The sequence below is a fragment of the Fringilla coelebs genome, assembly GCF_963513975.1.
Source record: "Fringilla coelebs genome assembly, chromosome: 13".
Lineage (NCBI taxonomy): Eukaryota > Metazoa > Chordata > Aves > Passeriformes > Fringillidae > Fringilla > Fringilla coelebs.
In genome coordinates, this window is record NC_140039.1 from 8,795,471 (window position 1) to 8,818,902 (window position 23,432).

Below are 23,432 nucleotides of genomic sequence, written 5' to 3' on the forward strand. Positions count from 1 at the left end.
CTTCCAAGGACTAATGTGTAAATGTATAAATTGTTGCAAAACTAAGGGCCCAGCTTTCAGCCACACTGGAAAATGAAATAAGGAAAAGGACAGATAAATGAGGGTAGTTACAGTGTAATTTATTTTTTCTTTTGATGCTGTTACCTAACCTTGCTGTGTGACTGGCCTTTCCACCGAAGTCATTACAGGATTAGGCTCTCACAGTTCCTTCTCTGGCCCTTAAGAACATCACAAACACCAATTAATTTTCTTCCTGTCCTGTGAAGATGTCTGGTAACAGATAATGAATATTCTTGTTTTATCTTCCATGACTCAAATTGTTATTGGTTTCAGATTTTTCTGTTTTTTTAAAAAAATTATGGGGAAAGTGACACCAAATTTGGTATCTTCTTGAACATATTAATTTCTTTTCCTGAAGTCATGGAAATTTAGAGATACTCTCATGAATCAGCTTAACATTTGATTTAATAAGCTTAAAATATTGCGTGAAGTTTTCAACATTATGATACATATATTTTTTGGAATATGGAGTAGTTTTTTTAGCAGCCATTCCAGTACAGGAAAGAGGAGTCCCCTTGTCCTTGGGTTTCATTCTGCAGACAAGAAATCACCCCTGATTTGTAGGTTTTGTGATCCATAGAGCTCCACTGCTCCTCACAACCCTTGCTGGCTTCCCCTGGATTTTCAGTGCACAGAAATGACACTGAAAAGTGGGATGTGAAATCTCCTTATATTCATCAAGCCATTAATTGATAAATTAATTTTTCTGCCTTGGTGTCAGCCAGGGTCAATTGAGGGCTTGATGAGTTGTCCAAATCCATGTTTGCCCCGAATACATGAAAGAGCCTTCCTAAAACTCCCATTTTTTGTTTTCTTTGTGAAGACAATGACACTGGAGGGCTGAGACACGTGATGTATAAATATCACCAAGGACTGACATTGAAAGAGCAGGGAGAAAGTCAAAGGAGATGCTCCTAAAAGATACCAGTCATAGCAAAATGATGTTTGGTAGAGAAGCGAAGAGAATGTCCTGGCATACTTGTTTGAAACTCTGACAAACAAGGGCCAGTGTGGAATACTGCTCCTCTGATTTATTTTAAGCAGTATATGACATTTGTATATAAATAATTTTCCCCATACTTTCTGTTTAGAGCTATGAGTCTAGTCTAAATTTTATGGATAAATTCGATGTACTAGTAAGAGCCAATGGATGTTTTTGTGTTTCTTAGCAGAAAGATATTTTTCATTCTGAGCCAAGCATTGAATATATAACACATAATTTTTTTTTGGTTTTATTTAAAAGTTTTATACTCTTCAAACCATAACATGAAAACTTGGTTTATGATAAATCCACAGATAAAGTTCAATTTTATTAAACCAATCAAATATCAAGAATGCAAAAATGATGCCAACTTACTTGAAAAGCATGGCTCTGCATACAGATTTTGAAATTGGAATCTGAATGCTTAATACCTTTCCTGTGTGAAAGTGTTACTTCCTTTATATCAGGTTATGCCGTGTACGTTTTAATCTGTTTGCTGTTTTTGATCTGTTTGTTGTTGTAAAATATTCAGTTATTCTCTTTGCACTCCTTTGTTGTTCTGTGACCATCTGCCCCTTTGTAGTTCTGTAATGCCTCTTGTGCACTGCATGTCTGATGTATTTAGATACTGTAAAATGGATGAGAATGATGATTTGGCAGATCTTTTGTTTTACATCTAGCTCTTTCTGAAGGTGAGTATTTCCTGGTGATCCATGTCAGTCTTGCCTGCAGAAGGTGACATTCTTAAAAATGCAGTTCATATTTTTAATATCAGTAGTGTAAATGAACAGAAATAATGTGTGTATGGAATCTGCATGTGGTAAATATTGTGATTTCTGCATGGAAGCTGACTGTGGAGATTTTTTTTCCTAAGTAATTCCCTTGAATAACAAGGATGGAGAGAATTCATAGGCTTGAGTTAATTCAGCTTTTTCAAAAAACTCTGGAAAACTCTTTTTACTCTTTTTTTACTCTAGAAGTATTCACATTAATTACTCTAAAAGTGTATTCTGTGAAGGCAAGTACTGGGCACAGAAGCTGGGAGCTCAGGACAGTCCTCCTCCAGATCCTCCAGTGTGAAAGACCAGAGCCTAGGATGGCTATTGGTACAAAAGAGTGAGCTGAAATAGAAAGTTAGAAATTATAAGCTTAAGGTTATTAGAAAGTTAACAAATAAAGATCAGGATGAAGATACTCATCCATCCTGAAAGTGTAAAAGGTTAAAAATAAAAAAAAAAAAGCCCAAGAAATTAAAATAGGCACGTCAGTAATTCAGCATGCATGAAACTGGTTTGCTGTGAACAGAGGAAATAAATAATTTACCAAAAGGCATGGCTTTTAATGATGCACGATAATCTATTCCTGAAGATAGTCCTTATCATCAGGAGATGGGTTCTGCTGATGGCATTTTCTGCTCCAGGCATTAGTATGTCTTTGGGTAGCCACAGGAACAAATAAAACCTTTCAAACACACTTTAATAAATCTGTTGAATAAATAAAGTTGAATTTATTGCTTGGCAAAAGGACACAAAAACACAGGCTTTGACATGTCCTTACATCCTCCTGCATGTGATCTTGCAGGTTACTAAATGAATGTTAATTTTTTCAATTTGTTCTCCCCAGCAGTATTTGCAATGTATGTACATAGTGATTGTAAAAGCTGAGGGTGTGTGCTCATCCACCCCAATCTCCCAGCAGCATCTGTCAATTAATGTCATATAAAATATGTTGGTGCAGATAAGCTTATACACCTAAGAACTGTTGTCTACAGTATATATGGAAAAAATCATAGAAAAAGACATTTGAATAATGATTCACCAAATTTAAAATGGCAGTAAACTGTCATCCATAGCCTTTCAGCAAAAGGAAAATGAACTGGCTTTGGCAGGGCTCCTTTTCACAGCAGCAGGAAGGCCTAGTGAAAAATATAAAATAAAAATTATTGCTGGAAATTTAACTCCTTCCCATAGATAAACTGAATATACTTTGAAAACAAGGAGAGGGACTTCAGCTGTAGATCTCAAGAAGTTATAACCTGAAGCAGGTTCCTTTAATTTCTGTGTCCTGGTGAAAGTAAAATTTTCCTTTTGAAAGTAAATGTTATATTTGATCAATCAGTTGAATATACTAACCATAATTAATCAGCAAATACTTTCAGCTGCATACAGCAGAAAGAAACTGATTGCTTTAGACAGAGACCACTAAAGCCAGGTCAGGTCTGTAGTCCAAGGCTGGACAGGTCCTGGCTGCACAGAGCTGCTGCTGGAGCTGTTGCATGCACATTTTGGTAATTGCTGACCAACTGCACAGACAGAGCCATGGGTGGGTAATGCCAGTTTGCATCTCCCCACCAAGGTCCCAATGCTCCTTGCTCAAGGAAAATTCCTGCTAGGATTTTTGGTTTTGCCCTACAGTAATAATTCTAGTGTTCAGCCTGTGAGGTTTTTTCCCCCTAAAAGAAGGGGTGACAATGATGTATACAAATCTCCTGTATTTAAAGGTGTGATGTTACTTAACCTTTTTTATGTCTCTTCACATCTGTTACACTTTGCACCCAGCTGTGAGCTGCTGTCCCTGCTTAGCTGTACACTTGAAGTAGTTTTAGTTCTCTGACTTGATTCTGCTGATTTGTTGGTTGGTATGGTTACCACAGTGTGAAACCTCTCCTGCAAGTCTGGTGGCCAGCACTGTACTCGTGTGAGTACATTTCTGCTATTGTGTGACTGTTCTCTGTGAACAAATGGGTCTGGGATGTCTGGGTGGCAGTTCTGCAGAGAGAATTAACTTAACACTTTCCCCATACCAGACCCTGTGTGCAGTGAGCTCTGTTTGCAGGAGATTCACTCCCCCTCCCACTGCATTTGCAGTGACACAAAAGGGCAGGAGACAGCCAGCAAAGGGTTTGTGTCCTGCTTTATGCTCTGATATCCAAAGCACCTGTTTGTTTCCCATCATCAATGCCCAGAGACACACAGGGGTTTGAGCAACACTCGTGGTGCTGTGCAGGCCCCCTGATGAAATGTCCCTGGCCTTTAGCATGGGAAAGCTTTCAGCTGGTAGGAGGTGGTATAGGTGTCTCTAGTTATTATATCTGTGAGTACACAGAGGGAAAGGAGAGTGTACCAAAAGCATTTCAGCAAATTGCCTTAGGATTTTTGGTTAATATGACCCTGCCTGTAACTGAAGGTGTGAGAACACAGGGAGGTGTAATTGAGTCCCAGCAGGCACTCCCTGCTGCCACTTCCACCTTGTTGCATCAAGCCATTCCTGTCTGATGCACACCAGCAGGGGTTATTTCACTCTGCTGAAGAAAGAAAAATCTGGCATGATTACCCCAGACTATTGAAGCATGAATTCAAGCCCTGCATTTTATATGCTTCTGCCTCAACAGCCATTGATGATGATGGTGTTGTGCCTGAACAGAGAAATGAGATCATCTTTCTGCTAGGAGACAAGCAATTTTTGGGCAATAGAAATAAACCCTGAATTTTATATAGTAGGTTAGTTATCACTAAAAGTAAATGAGATTATGTAAATTAGTCTCCATAAAATGCTTTATTTTGCAAGTGATGTCTCTATTGTGCTGCAGATGCAGCACCCCCTGCCCAAAACACTTTCAAATATCAGATCCAGGTAATTTTATCAAACCAGAATGAAATACGTGTTTCAAAGTCAGCTCTTAGCACAGGCATTTGTGAAACCAAATATTTACAGAGCTTAAGTCCACTTACTGCAATTAATGTGCAGTTTCTTGAGCCTGTCAGCTTCAGAGGCTGCTGGTCTGAGTGCTGGGTTGATGACAGGGAGGCCGGGTCAGGCCACCAGTCTGACCATGTCACTCCCTGTGCTGCCTACAGAGCTGAAAGATTTTCTTTTCTGCTCTGGACTCACCCTTCCCACTCCACAGCCATGAAATGCTGCACAAGCAGCTGTCTTAGTCCTCCTTCCAGGGGATCAGCCAATGTCCATCTATCTTTACTTAAATATTCAAGTATCTTTTTGTCCAGATGTCTTTGTCAGAAGCTTTAAAGAGCCGACATCTCTCCCTCTTCTCACCTCCATCATCTTTTTCAAATTGCTTTTTTCTTGGCAAAAAAAGGAGATACTTTTGTTTTGCCAAAGGCAAATTCATTACTTTCCAATTCTATTAAATTCTCTTTTCTTTTTCATGGCATTCCCCTAAAAGGAGTATGTACATGTGTCTGAGGGACTTCCCTTCATTGTGGATGTGATAGAAAAAAAATACCATAGAGCCAGATTCTGCCCTTCCCTGAAGAAAATTGCCTTTTCATGTTTTATAGGTCCTTATAAGCAGTCAAGTTTTAAAAATAAAATTGAAATTTAAAATATCATGGAAATGAGCACCCTTGCATCTCCCCCTACTAATAAATGGCAGCAGCTTGTAGCAAGGCAGTGTCTGACTTCTGTGCAATGTTAAAGGGAAAGGTCAGAATCAGCTGTGCATATAAAAACAAGGTTTAATTCTCTGCATGCAGCTGTTTTAACGTGAAGTCAAAGAACAGTTCAGCCATGGGTGAAGTTCTGTTCAAAGTATCAGCCTTGCCAGCTGATTAATTAAAAAATTATTTCGTTCACTTCACTCTATATAATAGCAGCAACTTTTGTTTTACTCCACCCTCATGCATCACATCTCCTTTGAATTAATGAGAAATACCTGAAGGACTTAAAATGAAAAACACATGAATACTTAGTAAAAGCCAGCAAGGCTTGCTTCTTCTCATTTCCTACTCTGCCATGAGAGCTTTCTGCAGAGATCCTGCCTGTGGGAAGTGAGTCACGAGCGTGCTGCCTCAGTCAGGTGGAAAGGACAATCTCTAATCCTCTCCCTGAGAGAAGCTTAAACCTGGCATTCCTTAACCCAAACAGTTTCTTACTGACTTGTGAAATTACTCTGGTTATTTTTTAGAGTGATTATCTTTCAGAGAGATCTTTAGAGCTCTCTCTTTCACTGGCATTTTTGTGAGGAGATGGCTTCTTGCAGGATCTTGTCCTGGATGGGAGGTGAAGGGTAGCAAATGCAAAGCAAGCACTGGCATTCTTCAGCTTCATTACAGTGCCATCAGATGGAACAGGATGATCCCCATGTGCCAGGCTGAAATGCTGCTGAATTAAGACCTCAGCTGTAAAAGATGAAGTGCCTGCCTCTAAGCATTTGCGGCAGAAAGCTGCGTAACTTCTGCAACGTAACATTAAAAAAAAACAAGAGCATCTCTATAGTTGTATGTAAACAGCTTAACACTTAAATTTACTGGTGTCATCTAAATACTAAATTTTTTTCTCTGACATGTTTAAAGACTAAAAAAGCTAGAAAAATAAATAAGCAGCCCCCTGGAGAGATTACGTCTGTAATTCTAAACAAGCAGTGTATGTCACCAAATAGTAATATTATTTTGAAAAATGGAGACTTTCTGTTATTCTGTTCTGCTTTCTCAGGGCAATATTTTTATTGCTAATTGTTTCACCTTCTTAAAATATTTTTGTCTTATGCTAATTTTATAATATTTTCCACTTGAGAAAGGGTATTATTGAGAGGTTCAATAAGTTTCCCCTTAAGAGCATATTAACTAGGGAATATCTTCAAGTGAATTTTCCAATAAATAAAGGAGTTGCAAATTCATGGTAAATGAAATTGCTCTAGCCTTTTTTTAAAGTTTAACTTAAGCCCTATTGTGAGATTAATGTGAGTAGCAATAAGATAAGGGGTAAATTGCTTAAAACTGACTGAAGGCAGTTTATATCAATATTAGGAAGAAATTCTTCCCTGTGAGGGTGGTGAGCCCTGGCACACATTGCCCAGAGAAGCTGTGGCTGCCACATCCCTGGAAGTGTCCAGGGCCAGGTTGAACAAGCTTGGAGCAACCTGGGGTAGTGGAAGGTGTCCCTGCCCATGGCAGGAACATGGAATGGGATGAGCTTTGAGGTCCCTCCCAACCCAAACCCTTCAGTGATTAACATGTTAGTCAGAACAAGCTTAACTGTAAATACTGAATTGTACGTACTTAGAATACAGTCCAAAAGATCCTTGCCTGCCCCTAACGCTTCATATTGATACTCAGATAAACTGGAATGTGTTGGTCCTTGCAACAGAGGGGCTTTCTCATTTGGAGCTGTGGATCACACCAGAAGTCGTAATAATGTTGGCATGTGAGATGTTGTGGGGGGAGAATATAGAATATACTTGTTAGTTGTCTTGAGTCATATGTCATTCAGGGAATCTTAGATTTATGGGGAAGTTCAGGTTGAAAAAGACCTTAGGAGGCCATTTTATCCAATCTCCTCGTTAAAGAGCTTGATTTCATTATTTCTGTTATCATTCCATGACAATTCAGGGATTGATCCCAGTCATGAACTAAACTGGATAGACAGTCCAGTACATTGTCTTGAGACTGGGGCAGTGAGATAGAGGATTGAGTTTCTGTTTCTGATCTGTGAGGACTTCTAGGTTCTGTTGCAGGGAGCAAATTTCCAAGAGCACAGGAGTCTGCGTGTGATATTGCTAAGGGAGACCCCAGTAGTGGGGTTCTGTATGTCTGGACATGGCCAATGAACTGTGACTGGGAGAGGAAGGATTTTAGAATGGGCCTTTCTAAAACCAGAATTTTCTTTTCACTGAAACTTAATCTGTAAATGTGAAATTGCTTCATTATTGCAAGCTAGTTTCTATTTGTAGATAAAAGAAATTTTGAGATCTGTATAAGAAAGCAGTAATTAAATGAGAAGAATAGACTCTTCCCTTATGGGAAATGTCAAAAATACTGTTTAATTTTTGATTAAATCATAAAAACTCTGAAAGTTGACATGTAAGGTGGTAGGGATTTGCCATGACTTCTTTGCACCTCTACCTTGTTTTCAAAGCAGCACTCCAATCTTCGGTGTATTTTCTATGTCACTGTGCTAATCTGCTGTGTCAAGACTCTGATCAAAATGCCAGAGAGTTTGTCAGTCAGTGGTTTTTTTCTGCTTTATCTGCATTTGATAGAGAATTTTCCAAAGAAAGGGAAAAAGCCAAGGCCCGAGGGGACTTCCAGAAGCTCCGTGAAAAACAGCAGCTTGAAGAAGACCTGAAGGGATATTTAGACTGGATTACCCAGGCAGAAGACATTGACCCCGAGAATGATGAAGAGGCTGATGAAGAAGGCAAGAGGAACAGTACGTATTCCTTCCTCTCTACTTCTGTGGGGACGGTTTGACTCCTCCTGGGGGTGTTGCACTGCAGGGAAGGCAGCCTGGCCAGCGCTTTCCCTTTCCCAGTTTGCAGAGGTGTTGGTTAGCAGAGCAATTGTCTGTCAATATGGAGATGCTGAGTCATGGAAGGTAATTTGGAATCTTACAACAAAATTCTGCTTGGGGTGTCCATGTATGAATCACTGTCTGCATTCAGTCACTGCTTAGGCTTATAAACTTTGCTTTATTTGTGTTCTGGAAAGAGTTAGTGCAGAGAAGCTGTGTGCCATTAGGTCTCATTGTAAATCCTTAGATTGTGTTTTCCTGTGGGTGCAAGCAAGGAAAACAATAATGATATAAAGAGCTTAAAAATATGACCAAAGTTACAGTCAAGAAATAGGCTTGTGCTAATACTGAGGATTTTTTGTTGTTGTTGTTGAAGTAGGAAAACGAAATTCTGTGTCTTTTTTTTTGATGTTTAGAATACACTAGAGAACATTTTTTACTACCTGTCTTAACTGGGTGTGCAGTAAATGAAATCTTGTGGGATTTTCACTTGACACTAAGAAATATAATTTATGATGTATTTATTTAACAGTAGGCTGTTAGAACCAGGTGATTTATCTGGTAGTTTGATATTGAAGTATCTGGTTTTAAACCTACCTCTGTATTGCAGAGATAGTAGTTTTTCTGAATCTTTGAGTTTCAGAATTTTATGAGTCCTTTAGTTCCCAATAAAAGCAAAGTATGGGAGTATGGGACTGTGTTACTGACTGGAAGGACACTGATTTTATGAGAGGCTGAGAGGGAAATTGTGGGTTGGTGTTGATTCCAGCACCACTGGAAAGGAATAATTTATGTCTATTGGAAAATGTGTTGCACAAATAGAATTTTTATCTAGAATAGAGCAAAAAAAAGTACCAGAATTGACTATACTTAGTTATTACTATTAATGTATGAAGGACTGCATAAACTCTGGGTTTGAGTACTGGTATAAAACCCTAAGCCTGAGATGTAAAAGATGGCACATCTTATGGAGTAAACACATTTTGTACAAGGCTGCTGTGTAGAATTGTAGGTGAGGCTGAGTTTGCAGAGAGTGTTGGATGACTGGGTTGTCAGCTGTGGTGCCAGTGGACTGGGTTTACAGGTGAAATCCCAGGAAGTTTTTTGTCCTGTTCAAACTGGATCTTTGTTAATAGGCTGCAAAAAAACCCCCATTTTCTCTAGCATTTTTTAAAACAGCTTTGAGGTCATACAGATAAAAAATACTTTGCATATCTACTGAGTTTGAAAGAGCTTTTACGTCTAAGCTGTTAACTTAGGCATAATTTTAGGCTAAGCTAAAGGTTGTAGAAGTCTTGCAGAGTGAAAATAGAAGGAAAGTAATTAAAAGAGCTTTAAGAGAAATGCCAAGAATTTAATTTCAGGCAGACATTGTGTGGAAATTTCCAGAGAATAGGAAATCTCCTAGTACTCCTGGATTTATGCACATGTTCTTAAATATGTGGCTTGGTATTTCAATGTTAATATCAATTGCAAAAGCCTGTAAAGGAGGAAGGGTTGCCGAGTTGCTCCACCTCCTTGCATTTCAGATATTTTTAGGTAATAAATTTAGTTGAAATATATTGGTGATTTTTTTTTCTTGAGCCATCTTGGAAGCATGAAGTAGAGCTGGGTCTCAAGGTAGTCAGAATAATAATTTTCAGGCTTCTAGACAACTGTGTCCCTGCTTTGAGTATCTAAACCTCTGGGTGATCCAGATTACTGCTGGCTTATGGAGATGGATGAACACCATGGTGCTCCTCAATGATGTAGAAGAGCTCTGGGTTTAGGATACACAAGATTTCTGTGGCAGGCAGAGGTAGAGATTTCAAAGATGGTTAAGTAGGTAATTAATAGTTTCTCATGTAATTGTTTAAAATTGTAGTTGAGGCTCCTGCAATGCCCCCCCAGCATTTGAAAATTTCTAATCAGAGAAGTCATTAAGTCATTTATTTATAAATCCTATGCATTTGCACATCTCTGTTGCTAATAATGGGCAGGTATTCAATGCTGCTGAATTACAGAATACCTTTTAATTACTAGAATTGTAAACATGCCTTTAGTGAATGTTGGAAATCTTTATTGTGAGCCAATAGCTGATTATCCTGAAGCCAATGAAAAAACTTCCATTGCCTTCAAAGCACTGCGAATTTAGCTCAAAATGCGAGGACCCGTGAGAGGTGAGGGGTTTAGCTGTGACAGTTGTGCTGCCGGTGATGTCAGTCTGTTTTGCCTAACCTTGCCTGTGTTGTGTGTACGGACACGTTTTTGTTTTTTGCGTTGCGACTGCTGCCACCTCCCGCGTCACTGCTGGGATTACATGTGCTTCCCCAGGGCTTACACTGGCTGACTTAATGGAAGACAAGAAGAAAAGCAGACTTAGCTGCTTTGGCCGTTCTTCCAATAAACATGGTAAAACGTGCTCGGATTTGCAGTTGAACTTTTCTTTTGTGCCCCTACTGCCTTGGATGTGGGAGCTTTCGGGAGCACAGACTGTCTGCATTTCTCTAACCCAGGCACAGCCCTCTGGCATGGAACCCCTCGTGCATGCAGACCTTCCTCCTGGTTGAAGTGCATGTTTGAAATAGAGGTGCTGCTCTACCTCCCTAAAGCAGAGTGTTTAATCCATTCACATTTCCCCTGAAGTGTGTTTGTGGCTGTTCTTGAAGAATAGATTTTCTTTTTCAGAAGTAGGTAAACCAGACTAAAAATTTATTTTAAATTTAGGCATGAAGAAAGTAATAAAAGTATTTTACAAGTTTTGTAATCCATCATAGTGTATGCTTAGAACAGCATGATGATAATACTTACTATTTACTTCTGATGCTTTTGATGTAGAATCTAACAAAACACAACAAGCTTTTACTGTATCTCTTTTTGTTGTTGATGGTTTTGTTTCTGTAATTTGTTTTATTCGTTTTTCCCCACCCACACTGAAGATGGACAGGAGGTTTACAACATGATAGTTATTTTCAAATCTGCCTGCTTTAATACTGGCAAATGTCCTGTTTTGACGTGAGCACAGTTGCCAGTTGCAGTAGTTAGGAGATCTAGTTTTAGTCCTATCTGCAACTAAGTTATTTGACCAACTGGATTTCTTGCTGTCCTAACAATTACTCATGTGGCCCAAACTGAGGCTGAAACTCTCATCCAGTTACTTTAGAGAATGCAGAATTCTAAGTGAGAAATTGCTGGGGCCTGATAGACTCATTTTGTACAAACACTGAGCCTGCTTGAAATTGTTTGTGCAGCTGTTACATATGGATATATACATATCACTGTCTGATAGCTCGCTCAGCTCTGCGTGCTGAAATAGTTTTCCTATAAAAATGGTGAGAAGACGCTTGCAGTTTTACTTTGAGCTATGTATTTCAGCACAGCCCTTGAATGAGCAGGTTCAGGTTCTGGTGTCTGTCAGGACCAGCCTGGCACTGCCTGGCTCCTGCTGTCACCTGCTGGCAGTGGCTGCTGTGCCATGGCTGGTGCCTGACCTTGCCAGGCATCCCAGACTCACGGGCACTGACTTGGATTCCTGTCCCTTGCAGGGCAGGTGCACCTTTTGTGAGCAGGGTTTTTCCAAAGTACAAATTAATGGCCTAAGTTTATTTCTTCTTGACATGATTATGCTGACCTGAGGAGTTGAAGCTTAGACTGTCTCTGGATTAGAAACACCACACTAAATATTTTTCTTTGTATTCCCTCTACCTGTATGTCTATTAAAAGCAATATGCGTGTAGAATATGCAACATTCCCAAGGTTCTCAGTGTCATCCTGCAGGCTACAAGTGGTTGGTTCAGTGATGCTACTATAACAAAACCCAATTTATTTGCTCTCCTTCTACTGCTATGCAGCCAGCCTTATATTGCTTTTCCATGGGCTGCCTATAAAAACAGAGAGCCCATAAGAATGATCTACAGCAACATTAAATCTACACTATTAAAAAAGATTTCTTGCTACACTATCATGGAGAACATCTTCCAAGCAGACTCTCCTTAAACTGAATTTACCCCAAGAAACTTAACAGTCAGAAGAGATAGTGCCACTTTTTTCTGAAGTGTTTTCTGGGCATACAGCAGACTTGGGAAAATTTGAGAAGTATTTGCAATGATAATGTTGCCACTTTGGGGATTTTTTTTTCCCCACTGTGTTTTCCCATTTGACTACCTCAAAGATTTGGTAAAAAGGATTCAGAAAATTCACGTAATAATTTGAGAACAAATTAGGAAAATTTTGGAACCAACAATTCAAGGAGTTGGTTGGCTGTTACTAGCAAACAGAACATGAAATTTTTTGAAAGAGTGATCTAAAATTTTGCCAGTTTAATATAATGCCAAGATTCTCTGTAGTAGCCAATAAGGATGAGCTGTGCAGATCACTCCACTCCTGCAGCACTTTTCCTTCAGCACAGTTAACCACAAGGCTGCCCAACATGCGCCAGTGTGAAAATGCACAGTTGAAGTTGAAACAGGTTAAAAATTTAATCATTTACATTAGAGAGGAAAACATTTCCAACAATAATACTTGAAACCACAATTCAGTAATTCAGGTTGTAATTTAACCTGCTTCTGGATTCTACAGTGACACTGAATTGTTGTATTTCAGGATTATGGAATTTATTTCTTCTAACTCTAGCTGGCAAGGGCACACTGCTGAAGAGCATGGCAGTGGCTTGCTCTTCTAGTTATGTTACATCCTGGAGAGGAGTTGGAAATCCCTGCTCCAAAGTCTGAAACTCCTTAGAGTACCTCAAGAATACAATGGATTGTCTTTCTCATGTTATATTCTTATCCACAGAAGCAAAATGTAGTAGTTGATGTATTTGACCTGTTTTCTATCCACTCAGGAAAGTATCAAGCTGCATGCTGTATGAGTTGCTTATATTGTCTAATGCAAGCATTCTTTTGTTTGAAACCAGTTATCTTAATTGAAGAGATTATTTGATCTAGAAATCTAGATAATCTTTCCAGAAGAGTGCCAGTAAAATAAGGGCAAAAGGTGAATAAAGAAAAGACAAAAATTTGGCATCTTCCTTTCAATACTGGGGTGCTGGTTTACAGATCTCAGAGCTGACCCTGCTGAGATCAGTCTCTCCAAATTCTCTCAAAATGGTGTGCTGTGGTTGCCCCATGGACACCAGCTGCCCTTATGGAGCTATGGCCATGGAGCTGAGCTGCTTTGGGACCTGGCAGGTTGCTTGCATTAGCAGAGTGGATGTGGACATGCAGTGCTGCTCTTTCATTCTGGCTAAAGACCTGATGACTTGCTGGCATTGCTGGAGCTGGACTTCCACATGGTGCCTTTCTCAGTACTTCTGTCAAGTTTCAATTTTGACATATAAATTACAGTATAATGGCAGTTGAGTTTCTAACGTGAATTGGTTCTTTTTTTTCCCCTCTTCTGTTTGTAATACAGCACCTGCAAGTCACTAATAGAGATGCAGCAAGAGCCCTGTGGTGTCTGAAAAAAGTAACATTCTGATGTATTTAATAATTAACAGAACTGATGTTCACTTCAGTAGGGACAAAAATATTGTTACTTCGTTTTCCTTCAAATAATCATGTTCAAAAGGGGCTGGTATTTCTTATTGTGGGCTAACACATAGAGTCATGGTAGACTTGAGTTAAAATGACAGTACTTCACTTTACATGCACTTGCATTACTTACATTAAATGTAGCTTTTTTCTCACTCAGTGGAGTGACACTTTATGAAGAGTTGGATTCTAGGTACCTTTTTTTTCAAGGGACAGAAGGGTTGATACATTTGAAATACAAGTGTGGGACACATTGCACATATGCAATAACCACGGAAGTAAGCCTAGCCTGGCAGCTCTTAATGGTGTGTGAAACAAGACTTCAGCACTCTTATTTTGCAGTTGCTCATCACAAGTGCTGAAATGTTCATCATTAGGTGACTGTAATGCTGTGTTTTCTAACAGCAGTCAAGTCACCTGGCACAAGGCAACCAGTTCAGTTCCTTACCAGACAGGGTATACTTATATATATTTAGAGGTATTTCAAAAGAAACTGGCATTTAAAAATAAAAATTCTTAGTTCTGAAGCCCTGAGAATATGCTTGAAATAATTTTGTGATTTTTTTTTCTTTAACCCTTTGAAATTTTAATAGTTGAATTTGAACATCAAAGATTGTTTTCTTTACTTATGAGCGAAATTCCTTTTGAACTCTGACTGTAAGCAGTGAAGTTCTTACAGGACTAGAAAAATGAATTATTTTAAAACTGATTTATAAAGGGAAGTATGATATTAGAATTGAGACACTTGCAGGTGCTAACCAGAGTTTTAATGTATAAAGTCATTACAGTAATATTTTAAAAGAATCATCAAAACAGAAGAACCTTGTGAAAGAAGGTTTTGCTGTGCTTACTGCCTGAAGTGCTTTGTTTATTTAAACACCTGCATGGACATTTTGGATCTTTCTTTGTTATGCCACTCTGTTTAGCATTCCATATAAAAGTGACTTGCTTTTGGGGACAGATTCTCAGCAGTAGCTGAGTACCTGGCCTGCACTGACCTGTCAGTCTCCAGCTTGGATGGGACTGACGGGCACAGAAACCAAACCAGCCCTTCCCACCCCCCTCCATCTTCATGTTGGTGTCGAGGCAGTATAGAGGCTGTGCAGAGAGACTGTTCCTCACACTTAGCACTTTGTGCCTGATTTGTACACAAATCAGAAAATTCAGGGTCTGATTCTTAAATCTCATATCATCCTTTAGGCTACCAAAATAGTGAGATCTCCCTGTCAGAAGTTGGCAGTGTATTGCCCTGAGTGCTTTCAGTTCACAGACATTGGCTTAAACCCTTCCCAAGAAACCAAACCAAACCAAATAAACCAACCAAGCAAACCATCAAAACAGTTGAAGGTACACACCAGAATACCTTTAGGATGCTCTGTTTCTTTTTTGTTCTTGCTGTTTTGCAGTAATTTCAGTGCATCTTGCACCTCTGTTTTGTTTCCTACTTTAAATGGTATTTCTACTGGATAGACCAGCAACATTAATTTACCTTTTTCTTGTTCCTGAGGTTTTCCTTTCATGCTGGCTCTGCAGACATGGAAGCAGTGCTCTCCCCTAGGAAGTACTGAGAACTTCGGCTGTTTATAATTTCCTAACATTTTTTGACATAAGGTGTCCTCCCTCTATATTTCAGCTGATTTGCAGACAAATGGTGGTAACCCAGCTGAAAATGAGTTTTGTCTAAAAAACCCATCAGCTACAATTGCTAACCACTCAGTACTGCTCCACTATATGTGCAGTAATTCACTCTGTGGCAAATATACTTGTCCCCTTTTTATTAGAGGTAATTCTCATCATGCTTTGAAGGACCATTCTCCCATTCCCCTACTCCTGCCTGCTGCTCACACAGTATCTGCAGGCACTTTTACCTTCTGGCATCTTGCCTCAATAATTCACAATGTCAGTAAAAGCAAAGAGTGGTCAGTGTGACCACGGTGTGATAGCTCCTGCTTTCAGAAGTTTGATGATATTTCTTGGAATCAGCGAGCCTTTAACAGCACTTCAACTGAAAAGCACCTCCAAAGTGCTAACAGAACACTTCTCAGAGGGAAAAGTTCCACAATTTAGCTCAGGTTAATTTCTTTGCTGGGGTAGCATACTCTTTGTACAAACTTCCTCTACTTTATACTCTGCAGAGAATTGTAAGCAATTACCTTGACTCACTAAAAAGAAACAACAGAAACAAGCCACCATTCTCTCTGGAATCCCGCGTGCTTCCTTTCGGTGAGAGAGGAGGACCGATGAAGTCTCTGACTTCATCTACGACTCCTCACATCTTCCAAGCTCTCAGCAGAGCTGGAGGCCCTCCTGCCAGGGGCCAGGAGATGCCAGCTGTGCCATGCCTGGCGTGGGGCTGGCTCTGAGGCAGTTCTGTGTCCCCACAGCGAGCATGCCCACCAGCGAGACCGAGTCGGTGAACACGGAGAACGTCAGCGGGGAAGGGGAGAGCCCGGCGTGCTGCGGGAGCCTGTGGTGAGTGCACGGGGGGAGCCCAGCTCCCGCCCCACCCCAGCAGCTCAGAGCATCTCACAGGGCCCTTCTCTCCCCACTGCTGGTTTTGCCAAAAGGGCCTTGAAATAGCCAGGCTTTGTATGGCACACGCAGGAGTTTGATATTAGACCAATTGTAAGAGTATTAAAGCGCTCCTAAAATTCTCAGGTTAAGATGGTATTAAAAAATTTCAACTCAGCTTGGAGTGGAATTGGGATTTCCTGAAAGCTTTTATGAAATATGATTTTTGAAGTTTCTAATGATATATAAAACCAAATATTTTCTGTTAAATTGTGCATGACCTGGAGAATATGTATTTTTTAGACAATAACTGAATAAGGAGAGTATTTCTATAACCCATGTTGTTCAGTATTTATTTGCTCACATTTTCATGACTTCCAGGCAGTTTCTACATGTTTATTCAAGGTTTATTTACTGAGTTTTAAAGGAGATTTCTTTTCTTTCACCAAGAAAATTTGTAAGGCTTTAGAAATGTTATTTCAGAAAATAAATAACAGGCAAAAGAATTTCAGCATTCATGGTGCATTTTGTTGAAACTTTGTTTTATGTATGTGTAATGCCAATGCAAAATTCTAAAGAAAATGAATTTTTAAATTACTTTTCCCCCATTCTTAAAAATGTATTTTCCTTTTCTTCTAGTCAAACCATCTCAAAATCCAAGTTCAGGTCAGTATTTTCTTCTTATAATCACATTCTAAGGTAAATGCAAAATCTTGATGCAATTCTCATTCTTCTGGGCTGATCCTCTCTCCAGCTTCTGGAATGTTACTCTGCAATATCAGTACACTGAGTTTGAGCACAAAGTAAGTCAGGCCATAACTTATCAAGGATGTTGTTTTGAAAGTAATGTCAAAATGCCTTTGGATCAAAATAGAAAATGCTTTTCATTGCAAGCTCGCCTACCTGCTACACTACAAGTCAAAATAGAAGTTAATCTTTGGGAGCATGCCTTTACTTGTATCAATCTAATGGAGAAATTTACTGCTGTTCTCCTTTTTGAATTTTTGTTTTATTTCTGTAGGCTGCTTATATATGCTTCTGTTATTCATATACATTCATATATGTACCAGTTAGCTATACTTTCCTGTCACTGGTTCCACACATCTTTTTGGGGAAAACAAAAAAATAGCCCCATTGGCTTCAGAAAGCTTGGAGTTATGCAGTTTGAGCCTGCTTGTGAGTGCTATAAGTGAGACATCCCACCATTATTGTTCTTGTCTCGTGGACTTCAGTGGTAGTGTGGCCTGTAAGAATAAGAACAGTCAGTTTAACCTAGCCAGGGAGTGAGGCATCCTGCTGATGGCCATGGACAGCCCTTAGAGCAGGGGATTGGCAAGATAAGAATGTTCTTGAATTCCATGCTGATTTAGGGCAGGACAGGATATTTTTCCTTTATATGGTTAGAATACTGCCAAGGCTTGAAATGTCTTTGTACTGATATCTGAAACCAGTGCTGATTTCCTTTACTACGAGTACAAATTTAAGATGCACAAAGAAAACTTAGTTAATGCTTGAACAGTTCCCAGAAGTGAAGCAGAGAAATCTAGTTTTAAGAGTCCAAGGATATATCCTCACTTGTGAATCCAGCTCATATGAAGGTGCAGCCTCAGCTTGTCACTCTTATTTATTTCACAGACATTTGCCCACTGACACAATTTCAGTGCACATCAGTAGAAATCTCTAGGAATTACTAAAGAAGGTTTCTGATGTTATAGGGTAGATTTCTAAAAGGTGACCTCAGCGTTCCTATTCTTTTTAATCCTGCCAGAATTTTCTTTGTGGTTTAAAAGCCTACATTTTTAGACTGAATTTAATTTGAATTCTGCGTTGATTCATTGACTTTTCTTTATTGCTATTGTGTGTATGGGGCCTTGGAAAGATAGATATACTTTGTTACCCAATGAGATATTAAATGCAGCTTAATCGAATTATGTCACAGGCAATTGAAGTCTTCAAATGTTGTGGTTTAGAAGATGTAGCTATAGAAATCTATAAGGAAATGTAAAAAAAGGAATAACACATTAGCAGTCCCTAATCTGCAACTGGTGATGACTTACACAGCTATTGAAGTATTATACACATATTTATGAAAATACACCTGCTCACACAAATGCAATGGCACTTGTTTTCTACACAGAAGAAAACCACACTCTCCTTAAGGTCATATGTGTTTTCCATATAATAATAAATTTATTTTTATTTGAACTTTCAGTCGACGCTGGCGTCGCTGGAACCGCTTTAACAGAAGAAAATGTAGGGCTGCAGTAAAATCTGTCACATTTTATTGGCTTGTTATTGTCTTGGTCTTTTTGAACACATTAACTATCTCATCAGAGCATTACAATCAACCTGACTGGCTGACCCAGATCCAAGGTACAGTCAAAAATTATTTGTCCTGGTCTTGACTACGGGTGGTTGCGTTCTACCAGTGGCTACTTTTGTACTTTGCCATTTTGTTGTTTGCTGTCTGAAGGATATTCAGCCCAGCCAGAGGGAGATAAAAGAAGTGACTGAATGTGGTCTTTGATTTCCATAGCTGTAACACAGCTGAGTAATGCAGCAGCACAGACCTGACAATGCTAAATTGTAAATAACTGTACTTTTATCATGAAACTCGGCTTGAAAGATGAGGAGGAAGTGGGAACTGGCACAGCAGGACTTGCTGTGGGCTGGTTGCTTAAGTTACAGTGTGGATTCAAGCTGTGAGCTGAGGAACCATGAACTGCTCAACAGATTGGAAAGATGAATAGTTTATAGCTGGCAGGAAGCTTTGCATCCTTGTGTAACTTTTGCCACTTAAGCACCAACTACAGGCCAACATAAAAGAAAAGCAGTATTTCCTTTTTAGGCAAAAAGCTGCAAACTCATATAGAAAGTATAGTACTGATATGTTAAAATAAAAGTGGAATCTATGAGGCAATTCAGAATCTTTTTTTCTTTAATATTTTGTTCCAGATATCGCAAATAAAGTTCTTCTGGCTTTATTCACCTGTGAAATGTTAGTAAAGATGTACAGCTTGGGCCTACAGGCCTATTTTGTTTCTCTCTTTAACCGCTTTGATTGCTTCGTTGTTTGTGGTGGCATTGTTGAAACCATTTTGGTGGAGTTGGAAATTATGTCACCCCTTGGAATTTCAGTGTTTCGCTGTGTTCGTCTCCTGCGTATTTTTAAAGTAACAAGGTAAGATTATCTAATACTGCTAATTCTAAGGATAGCTGAAGAGTGATCAGCAATTGTTTTGTAATACTTCATCATGCACTGCTCTTTTACTGTTTTGTTTGGGGTTTTTTTGGTGTGTGTTAACACACGCATTTTAATTTATAGGCACTGGGCATCCCTGAGCAACTTGGTAGCATCCTTGTTAAACTCAATGAAGTCCATTGCTTCACTGTTGCTTCTGCTTTTCCTCTTCATCATAATCTTCTCGTTGCTTGGAATGCAGCTGTTTGGAGGCAAATTTAATTTTGATGAAACTCAAACAAAACGGAGCACCTTCGATAATTTTCCACAAGCCCTTTTAACTGTATTCCAGGTAACTTTCTTTCATCCCGTACGAGACATTTTACCTTTGATCAACAAAACTGTGTAAGTGATCATGTTGCCTGAAAATGAAATCATGAATACTATTTATTCAGTTTACTTTAAGTAGCATTCTTCTCATTCAATTCAGTACTCTGGTAACTTTGCACCATTTGTACCATTTGTTTCATACTTTCTTTAATCTATCTATGCAACATAGCTGTCGTGTTACCTCACAGAGTTAAATCTCCTTTGTCCATCAGACACATGACTAGAGGAAGAGGTGGAGTGTTATATTTATTTTGATCAAGTTCTTTTCTTTAACTTCATTAGCTGTGTAACATTTCAACTGTTCTCAAGCAAGAAAAAATAATAAGCTTTTAAAGAGTGCATATTTACATTGGGGTCATATCACTGTAACATAAAAATAAGCATTAATTTCTTTAGAGACCAGGTTTTATTAAAATCTTGATGCAAACTTGCCTACTACTAGTGAAATGGTAGGGACACACTTAGAGTACACTTTTCACTTATTTGTGATGCTTTTTTAAAGCTTATTTTTCCCAGTTTGGATACTGGAATTAGGCTATTTGTTTTTATCTTGCTCACCGTTTTCACACTTGGCTGCATACATTACCACAATATTTGGTTGCAGCCACTGTAGGTGAGAGTTAAAGCTGACCCTGCAGGATTCACCTTGATGTCAACTTTCTGTCACTTTGGTAGAAGTCTCATCTGGTGTTTGCCCAGGGCAAGCAGAAAATCTTTCAATTTAATTTCAAGATAAGGAAATATTAATGAGAAATTTCCTTATGGGTTAATGTGTTCACATTTGACCTGACACTGCCCATACAAAAACTTAAGGCTTTACTTTCCAATTCAGCTGAGTTAGATTTTATTCAGATTTTAGGCTGTCTATTTTCAAAGGAATGGAGATTCCTTCAGTTTTAGAAGACACTCAGGAGCAACCAAACTGCTGGGAGCTTACCAGCAATGAAAATTAGCTGGATAAGTTTAGCTCTCCAAAAAAGAATTTTAGAAAATGGCATGCATTTAATTTTCTTAATCAGCCATTTAATTGCTTGGAAGGAGAATGAGAATTACATATTTTCTCAGGATGGAACTGATAATTTTGGAGAAATATATGAAGTGTCCCTAAAGCCTGCATTGTAATACTCAGAATTTTTATCATAGTACAGATTTGTAGCCAGTATTTAAAAAAAGAAGAAAAAAGGAACCTTAAAATGTATTCTAACTTGATTTTTAAGTGATGGACATTTTTTGGCATTGCTACATAAGTGGCATTACTGAAAACCAGGGCTCTTTGGCCTGCCAAGATCAATAAAATTTCAATAGAATTTAATTTTTATTATTTTTGCCTTTGAAGCTCAGTCCTATAAATGCATAGCACAAAATGAAATCTGTTAGAGTTAAACCCGTGCTTTCAGGAGAGGTTTAAATGGGAATTTTAAAACAGTGCATGAAAAGAACATGGTATTGCTTTATGCATACAGAAGGTTAGTTGTGTAGTGTGGTCAGAGGAAAAGTGTTTCTCTGTTGACTTTTGATGCTGAGTTACCATTAATCTCCTGATATCTGCTCCTTAGATCCTAACAGGGGAAGACTGGAATGCTGTCATGTACGATGGCATCATGGCATACGGTGGTCCCTCATCCTCAGGCATGATCGTCTGCATATATTTCATTATCCTCTTCATCTGCGGTAACTGTATCCTTCACACTGGCTGGAAACCTCTCTGAGCGGGGCTGTGTGCCCGGGACATCCAGGAAATCCCTCTGGGAGGGGGGAAATGGCCACGGGCAAGGGCTCTCTGCACGTGCTGGGTCCTTTAAACAGAGCCTTCCTTGCTCCCTGAGGAACCACAGGCAGGATCTCCAGGCCATCCCCTTTCCTTGTTCCCTGAAGAACCAGAGGCAGGATCTCCAGGCCTTTCCTGGCTCCCTGAGGATCCAGAGGCAGGATCTCCAGGCTTTCCTTGTTCCCTGAGGATCCAGAGGCAGGATCTCCAGGCCTTTCCTTGTTCCCTGAGGAACCAGAGGCAGGATCTCCAGGCCATCCCCTTTCCTTGTTCCCTGAGGATCCAGAGGCAGGATCTCCAGGCCTTTCCTTGTTCCCTGAAGAACCAGAGGCAGGATCTCCAGGCCTTTCCTGGCTCCCTGAGGATCCAGAGGCAGGATCTCCAGGCCTTTCCTGGCTCCCTGAGGATCCAGAGGCAGGATCTCCAGGCCATCTCCTTTCCTTGCTCCCTGAGGATCCAGAGGCAGGATCTCCAGGCCTTTCCTTGCTCCCTGAGGATCCAGAGGCAGGATCTCCAGGCCATCCCCTTTCCTTGTTCCCTGAGGAACAACAGGCAGGATCTCCCAGCCATCCCCTTTCCTTGTTCCTTGGGGAACCAGAGGCAGGATCTCCAGGCCTTTCCTTGTTCCCTGAGGATCCAGAGGCAGGACCCCATGGGCAGCAATGATGCCCCCTCCCTCCCCAGGGCTCGGTGCAGCCCCGAGCTCTGGCACGGCTGGGGGTGAGCCAGGGACCCTGGGCACACACCCTGCACAGCTGGGAAAAATCTGCTGCAACATCATTCCCCTTCCCTGCCTTCAGGGATCTGGAAATGCTTCCTTGGCCCCATGTAGAAACAAGCCACTGCCACTCTCAGAAGTTCTTAAAAGGTCAGGAGGTGGTGAAAGGGCAAAACCATTGTATTTTCAGTACTGCTTGGTATTTGTATCAGTATTTGTGATTAACTGGTATGGACTGAAGAGCTGAATTTGATGGAGATTGTTGTAGACGTGGAAGACAGTGCATTATAAAAATGAATTTTTCAAAATGCCTGAACAGTCTTCACATATGATAGACAATTTCATATTCATGGACTTGCTCAGGCTAGCATGAAGCTGAATTTCATTTATTTTAAAAAATACCTCAAGCGTTCTGCTATTTAAAAACCCATGGCCCTAATGGATCTCTGCTCACTTTACAGCCAGTATCAGTCTGGTCCATTAAATATTTGCTATTTGCAGTACACTCCAGCATCACAATCCTCCATGCTGTAGGTTGGGAACATGTGTTTTATATCTCTCACATTGTCAGTGTTTATGCTGATAATAAACCACACAAGTGTGGTAAGGCATAATGTCCTTAAAATGATTTGAAATAGATATCTTGCTAAATGTCTTCTTGGCCATTGCTGTGGATAACTTGGCAGATGCTGAAAGTCTAAATACAGCTCAGAAAGAAGAAGCTGAAGAAAAGGAAAGGAAAAAGAATGCGAGGTAAAATAGATGGGCATGTTGAACCAGCAGGAGAGGGAAGGAGGAGGGTATTGAATTCTTCCATAAGGATCTTTTTATATGAATGTCCTTAGCAACTTAAAAATGTACTGGACTCAGGAAAAAAATGAAAGGGTTTGTCTAGACACTAAAATAATAGACAAACAATGTAATTTTAGATAAAAGTTAGGTAGTAATTGGGGTGAATTAAGAATGTAATGATAAACCAACTGATATTTAAACATTGCAACAGTTGGATTTATTGTGCAATTAGCACAAGAATTTATTTGTTGTTGCCAGTGCACAGCTCC

General features: G+C 39.6%; 1 protein-coding gene across 1 annotated transcript in view; it reads left to right on the forward strand.

Annotated features, from left to right (window-relative positions):
• CACNA1D (calcium voltage-gated channel subunit alpha1 D) overlaps window positions 1-23,432 on the forward strand; it is a gene marked incomplete at both ends in the record, with an annotated part of 162,208 nt that overhangs the window by 77,248 nt on the left and 61,528 nt on the right. The window contains 8 exons of the mRNA XM_084214320.1: window positions 8,043-8,212; window positions 16,188-16,275; window positions 16,954-16,980; window positions 18,527-18,687; window positions 19,270-19,495; window positions 19,640-19,847; window positions 21,442-21,562; window positions 23,010-23,124. Coding sequence (XP_084070446.1) covers window positions 8,043-8,212; window positions 16,188-16,275; window positions 16,954-16,980; window positions 18,527-18,687; window positions 19,270-19,495; window positions 19,640-19,847; window positions 21,442-21,562; window positions 23,010-23,124 — 1,116 coding nt within the window. The remainder of the gene's footprint in view (window positions 1-8,042; window positions 8,213-16,187; window positions 16,276-16,953; window positions 16,981-18,526; window positions 18,688-19,269; window positions 19,496-19,639; window positions 19,848-21,441; window positions 21,563-23,009; window positions 23,125-23,432) is intronic.